The 7,409-nt window shown below is 36.4% G+C and overlaps 1 protein-coding gene across 1 annotated transcript in view; it reads right to left on the bottom strand.

Annotated features, from left to right (window-relative positions):
* Positions 1 to 7,409, bottom strand: part of LOC107741958 (breakpoint cluster region protein-like) — a 31,697-nt gene that overhangs the window by 8,315 nt on the left and 15,973 nt on the right. The window contains exons 9-16 of the mRNA XM_016554780.1: positions 4,547 to 4,668; positions 4,059 to 4,224; positions 3,304 to 3,423; positions 3,120 to 3,195; positions 2,934 to 3,038; positions 2,505 to 2,579; positions 2,281 to 2,378; positions 1,743 to 1,874 (exon numbers count right to left, since the gene is read on the bottom strand). Of these exons, the coding sequence (XP_016410266.1) occupies positions 1,743 to 1,874; positions 2,281 to 2,378; positions 2,505 to 2,579; positions 2,934 to 3,038; positions 3,120 to 3,195; positions 3,304 to 3,423; positions 4,059 to 4,224; positions 4,547 to 4,668 (894 nt within the window). The remainder of the gene's footprint in view (positions 1 to 1,742; positions 1,875 to 2,280; positions 2,379 to 2,504; positions 2,580 to 2,933; positions 3,039 to 3,119; positions 3,196 to 3,303; positions 3,424 to 4,058; positions 4,225 to 4,546; positions 4,669 to 7,409) is intronic.

The following is a 7,409-nucleotide window of genomic DNA, read 5'->3' as shown; positions in this document are numbered from 1 at the left end:
CCCAGTAACAGCTGTACACAAAGCAGCGCTGAGCTCACAAACACTGCTTTATCAGGCATATAACATGCAAGATGAAATGAAAATGACATCGAATTCAAATTTTCTAAAGATAGTCTTCCTTCAGAAATACAGTGACATAAAAACACCCGCACCTTGTTTTGATTTTTAAATGTGCAGTACGTGCTCATGTTTATTCTACCATACCTCAAGAAGCTTTGGATTACCTCAGGAAAAAAACAATGCAGCGGCTTGATCCAGCAGTGATCATAAATGCAACTGCATTTGTAGCCGGTGCCATAGCCAGACTGATAAACAAACAGAGACCGGAAGTTAACTTCCGGCCAGGCGCGTGCGCCCATTGAAACCGTCTATATAAAGCTTGAAGCATCAGAATCTGCATCGGTATCGGCCGATCACCATGACAAGAAATCGGTACTCAGTATCGGCTGCAAAAATCCTGATCGGAGCATCCCTACCAAATAGCAAAGCAATAAATCATCATATTGTTTAAGAAGAAAATTATTTGATTTTACAAAGACCACATTACTTAAATACACAAAAGAAAGATGATCCCAACAATAATGCATTTTATGACTTAGGGACTAGGACAGAGCTTTCCAAAGTCACAGCTGGCTGATGGGGGGGGGCTCGTCTAAAACAAGTCTGCTTTCAGGACTACAGAGGGATCATAGCACAGCCCCCTAATCCCTCCCCCTTCCCCCACGATACACCAACCGACGCTTTGAAACTAAAAGCATCCAAACCTAGAATTACAAGCAATCATTTGTGAGGCAAGAGACCCCACAAAACTCTCTAGGGAGGGGACTGATAGGTCAGCTGATCTGACGTTGTTTTGAGTGTGACATTTTCAGACAGGACACATGAATTATAGATGATTTGATGCCTAAAAAGCCAGGGCAGAGTGAATAACAGCCTACCTATTAAAAAGCAGATTAAATGTCTGGAGTATAAAGGCCAGTCCCCATCTGGGACTGTGTCTCTCATAAGAGCAGATATACCTTTGACCGAGACTCACTGAGGGCCCAGATGGAGAATGACACTTAGCTCACAATAGTTCACATGAGCCAAGCAAATTTATGCTCACAACTCACACAACCTGTTAACCAGTAGGGGTTTGTAAAAATGACTAGTAAGTGGGTTGTGTGAATCATTAATAAGTCTTGTATAAATAGCCTAGTTTAGAGTCAAGTCCACAAGGCAAGATTGAGACATTTTATCGATTTATAGATGCCAATTAAGATGAAAAATAACAAAAAAAAAACCTCACTAATTGACTAGTGGGATTGACGGATGACTCGTCGACCATTCTCATATCATTATACTCCATTATTGGTTGAAATTTTTATAGCAAGAGCCTGGGTGGTTCCAACCAGTGTTGTTATTTTTAACTAAAACTAAAACTATTAAAAATCGTTTTCACTAATTGCAACGTGCTGAAATAAAATATAAATACTAGATGAAAAACTTAAATGAAAATTAAAAATTTTGCCTTAGCAATAAATTGAAATAAAATAGTACTGTTGAAATACTATAATTACTAAAACTAAAATAAAATAAATATAAATATAAGAAAAATTAATGAAGGTGACAAAAAGCACATAAAATTAATAAAACCTAAACTAATGAGAACTAAAAATATAAAAAAGCCATTTCAGAATATTAACAGTAATACTAAAACAACACTTTCAAATTTGTTAGTGTTTTTTCAGTGAAGATCATACCGCGATTCGTCCTTTGCCCATAATTCTATCAGTGCTCTCTCCATCCTCCTTGTTCATCTTAGCTTTGTTGTAGCTTTTCTCATAACACAGTAGACGTAATGTCTGGGAGCCCTCCAACTCAATCTCAAACTCCTGAGGCAGAAACAATACAGAAGAACTACATTACCCAGAACAAATAAAACAAATACACATAACAAACATATACATAGCTACCATGAGAATAATAATAACAACATTATTATTAATAATAAAACACAGAGACTACCCAGAAAAACTTCTGAATTTGCTTCACAAAACAGTCTAAGGGTACTTTTGACCAGACTTAACACCTGTCATGCCTCATTTCCTCGTCCCCCCCCTTAACTTTGGGGATGGTAATTGCTCTTAATTAAAATGTAATATAATTTGTCCAGAAGGCCTTCATATTCCATATGGCCTCGCTTCTGCTGTTCTTAATTAAGAATTAATGCCTCAAGAGTATTTCAGCAGGCAGGTCTTTTGGTATTGATGGTGTATAGACATGGTCACATGGGATTACCTCATTCCACTTGGGTTCTGTGGTGTATCTGTACACTCTTGTTTTGGCTTTATTCACAAAGATGCCGAAGGAGTCCACCTCTAATGTGCAATACAGATCTAAAGAGAGGAAGGGGTAAGAGGATCTGTAAGATACTGGCTCTTTACAGGGTGTTAGGACAGGCTAAGTAAATGTGTACATGACCTTTGATGAGCACAGAGAGGAATAAGGAAAGAGACACATACTTAAACTCTGTTTAAGTCCAGAGGCAGAATGGACAATTACATTCAAGAATCCGTACAGTCCAGTAGACTCATCCTCTATAGGTGGAGAAAAAAGTAGAGAAACTGTTCAAAACATGTCTAGAATTTAAAAAAAAAGAAATATTAAAATACAATACAACAGAATCACAATAATAATAAAAAAATATTATTAAATAAAAATTATATTCTCTGGATTTTTCTCTGTAATTTGATTAGATTGCTATGGATAAGACATTACATTATTGAAAAGAAAAGGTTGTTTTAAGATGTGGAAAAATATTATACATTTTATTTTGATTTAACCCTTTTTTGTGCATTGAAGAATCATGCCCAAGAAATCCAGGAAAAACTGATAAGATTGTAAACAGTTTTGATTTCATATTATCTGTAAGACCTGTGCAACTTTCTTACCCTCTTTATTGACAGTGAGGGGTAATTGATGGACCGTCTGGAGTTTGAGACATGAGTTGGTGAGCATCTGAAGCTCCATGGATGTCAGGCTGAAGGTCTTAAAGCCTGCAAAATGAGCAAGTGTTCAGTTGGAAAAAAAAACAAAAAAACACTATCATTGCTGATTTCAGTGACAATGCCACTCACATTTCTTTTGCTGTTCTCGGATCACTTCCTTCCACTCGGCACGCTCATAGTCCGATGAGATCAGAAACATGTAGCTCTGAAATGCATAACCGACATGGACTGTGAGCATGAGCAGGAATGTTGAAAAGGAGTGTGAGGATGAAAATCAGATAGGACAGAAAGGCTGTGATTCACTGGCTCTTACCTTTCCATTGCGGTTGTGTACTCTGAGGGGCATGTTAGGAGAGTTCAGCAGCAGTAGCGATTCCTGTTCCGACAGCTTCTTTTTCAGCCTTTCCATAACCTTTGACCCTTTGTTGGCCCTCTGTTGAGGCAACAAGCAAAAAATAATCTTAAAATCGAGTAAGCTGTCTCATGAACTTCTGAATGCATGTATGTTGCCCAGAAAATTATGTCTAGGTCAGAAGGTTTTGAGACACAGCTTTTTACAGTCAAATATACACTATTTCAGAAGTTTTTGTAAAAGTTTTTTTGTATTTAAAAGAAGTCTCTTATGCTCACCAAGGCTGAATTTATTTGATCAAAAACTGTAAAAACAGTAATACTGTGAAATATTATTACAGTTTAAAATAGCTGTTTTAACAATATATTATTCTTTTTTTCAATATATTTTAAAATGAAAATTCTTCCTGTAATGGCAAAGCTATCAATGTTGAAAAAAGCGGTGTTGCCTAATATTTTTTTTTTGGTCAAACTGTGATGCATTTTTCTTAGATTTTTTCAGGCTTCTTTGATAAATATAAAGTTTAAAGAACAGCATTTTTTAAAACAAATTTTAATCTTTTTATACATATGAATATAGAACTATTAATACATACAATGGGGTCTATAAGTCTGAGAACACTTTTTTTCACAATCTTTCTAGTTTCATAAAAATGATTACAAATTATATCATCGGCACGATAATTTGAGTGAAAAGTTTCCTAAAATATCCTGTACCCTCTCTCTCTGGATGTCACTCCTCAGGGACGAGATTTTGATCTTAATGGCATCCAGCTCCTCATCAGGGACTTGTGGGATAGGCATGGGTTCAGACTCTTCTGCCGTTTGGAAAGTGAGGTCCGAGAGAGGAATGTACCACTTGGAGTCATACTGCTGGCTCTTACTGCAGACAGACAGCACAAGGGGGAAATGGGGTGATGGGGAAAATAATTTAATATCCAGGCAAAAATACATCCTGAAATCTGATTATAGAGCACTGATGTTGGTGCAGGCTGGGCCCACAGGTCTGAAGAGCCAGGATGTTAGGCTCAGGTTGTGAAAATAATACCAATGTATCTGACTCAACAATACCTATTTGGTAAATAAGAGTAGAACTGATCCATTATTAAAAATGGGAAGAGAGTGAGATGACAGAGCAGACAGAATTATAGAAAGATAGAAATGAAAGGAGTAGATGGGAGAGAGAAAACAGAGATTTTCCCCACCCTCCAATCTGTTTCTTCAGTTTGGCACAGAGCAGGAGGTCAGTAAAGAGAAAAACATGGCGTAGTTTCCGAGCCCCTTCAACGAGCTCCACCATGAAGCCATCCTTCAACAGCTGACGGTTCTGTCACACAGAAAAACATTGTAGTCAATTTTCAGTTCAGACATAGCTTTAAAAACAACTTAAAGTAAAAAAATTAAAAATAAATTTTATATGTATATATATATATATATATATACACACACACGTAATGCTGTAATACTGTCAAATAGAACAATTTTGACATGTTGGTGAGAACTGCCACTAGGGGGCAGTCCTACTCTATTTCCAAAAATCAACTCTCAAAAAAGAGCAGTAAGCTGGTGTTGATAAGTCTTTGTGTTTATGATATGAGAAAATTGGAAGGACATTTTGAAACCGGTAACTCCTGTCCACAGATCATATGGTAAGTGATAGTCCCGCGAGCCTAAGCAATGGTTAATATGTGAAAACACACACATTTGCGCTTAACACAGCCCCCTGCCACGTCACTCATCAGTTCTCTCACAAAAACAGGTCACCTCTGCAGTGGGGAAACAAAAGATGATATCACAAGCATCTCATCCAATGAGACGCTCTAACCTGGCTCCACTCACCTCCACATTCAAAGACCACTCATTTTTGATGCAACAACATCACTGCCGTTGACTCATCAAAACATTTATCATTGGACGCTTGAGTGAATTTCCCAGCACTCTGTGTGTGATGTGCTGTCTGCAGCAGGGGACACAGAAGAGATGGAAGAGTCAACGGATAGGCCTGTCACGATAACAACTTTTTGTTGTGCGATATATTGCCCCAGAAATAATTGCGATAAGCGATATTATTGTTATTAAGTACCATTTTATGCAACTGAATAAAATTTATATATAATGAATATATAATCATAATGTAACAGCATAATAATGCAAGAAGGCCTACACACTTCCAAATGACAACAAACTATAGAACCTAAACAAGGCCATATCTGCAGATGAAACTTTTGTAGAAGCATTTTTAAAATTTGAACGAGCACCTCATGACTACACCATGTTATGTACGAGAAGTTGCAAAAGACACAGGCGCAAGTGGAACGCACAAAACATGGTCATGTAAATTTTTAAGTAAATATAATGGGCGATATATTGCGTCACCAAAAATTATTGAGGTTATGTACATATATTGCGCGATAAGTCGATATATTGATTATTGGATACTCATTCCAAAACTCCCAGCATGCCAGCCATGTTGTGCGTCATCGCATTTCCAGAACAAAGTGTAATGGCTTGATTTCAGCTTATGGCACTGCCAAAAATGAGATTCCTATTCCACATGGCTCCATTTTTTGCATTCAGAAGTGCAGTGGCAGAGAAAAGAGCCTCTCTCCACATCTCTACCAAAAGGAAGAGCAATTACATCGTTTAGTCAATGCAAACAGTTCAATCAGCGGTTAACGGTGCCCATTTCTCCTCAGCTCAGTAATTAATGTGCGGGGTCTTCTGTAAGTAGATGGTTATTGTCTTAAAATAGGATAGATGAATCCAGTAGTGAATGCAGAGACTCAGAGAGCTGTTTGTGCTCAAAAGATCGCACTCAGCAATACTGAAATGGGATCCTGGGAAACACAATGTTCCCAAATGCTCCCACACCACCAAGATTATATTGGCCCTGTTTAAAAGCGGAATCAGGCAGGAAGTGCATACCACTTCCAAAGAGGTTATCTAAAACTTGCTTGCTGAACTCTTCTAAAGAAAAAAAGAGGAAAAAGAAGGGAGGGCGACATGTTTACAGAAAACAACAGTGTCTGGTGACATCACTGTGAGTGAAGGAACCTTCGCAGATCTCAATTTGCCACAAGCTATTAATCAAAGGGAAGATGACGCACTCTGTACATATTTATGATTCTTGTCCCAATGGTAATTCACTCAGCCCTACAGGGGTTGGTATAAACAGTAGAGAGCTTTATTCTAGGGATATTCTATGGTCAAATATTTTTATATAATGACCACTAAATTGTATAATTGACCACTGATCAGTTAGCAGTAATTATTTTATGATATGGCAGAAAACCAATAAATGGCTAAAAAAATACTATTACGGGTAAATAAAAATAAATAAATAAATTGTTTTAAATGCTACAAGATCATTTAGGCATCTCAATATTACAATGTATAGTATGAAAAATGGATATTCATTTTTGAGGTTTGCTAAAGATTACATTTAAAAGCATTATTGAATGATTTGGGTTTTTAAAAATTTGCTTTGAGTGAGCATTAGATAGTAATCTAAATGTAAAAAAATTATAATAACTATCGTTATAACTATTATTATAGTGAAAATATGTAATTTATAAAAATATATATATAATCATGGTAAAAAGTAATTATTGATGTTTATTATTTCATTATTATTATTGTTATTTTGATGTTCATGTGTATTATTTTATTTTATTTGCACAGGGGTAGTGCAAAAATATTATCTTAACCTCAGACTAAAACAGTGCACAAAGATCACTGTATCTCTAAAAGGCCAGCAAACTGTTTACTTTACTTAAAGGGTTAGTTCACCCAAAAATGAAAATTAACCCATAAATGACTCACCCTCAAGTCATCCTAGGTGTATATGACTTTCTTCTTTCAGACAAATCCAGTCGGAGTTATATTAAAAATTGTCTTTGATCTTTCAAGCTGTTTCATGCATCAATCCAAAAGAAGTTAAATAAAAAGCGCCAATCCTTAATAAAAAGTGTCTCACACGGCTCCGGGGGATGAACAAAGGCCTCCTGTAGCGAATCGATGCGTTTTTGTAAGAAAAATAACCATATTTAAAACGTAATAATCAATTTA

The sequence above is a fragment of the Sinocyclocheilus rhinocerous genome, unplaced genomic scaffold (genome assembly GCF_001515625.1).
Source record: "Sinocyclocheilus rhinocerous isolate Xijiao unplaced genomic scaffold, SAMN03320098_v1.1 scaffold826, whole genome shotgun sequence".
NCBI classification, from domain to species: Eukaryota; Metazoa; Chordata; class Actinopteri; order Cypriniformes; family Cyprinidae; genus Sinocyclocheilus; species Sinocyclocheilus rhinocerous.
Note: the sequence above shows the minus strand (reverse complement) of the source record. Positions and strands in the feature narration are given on the sequence as shown.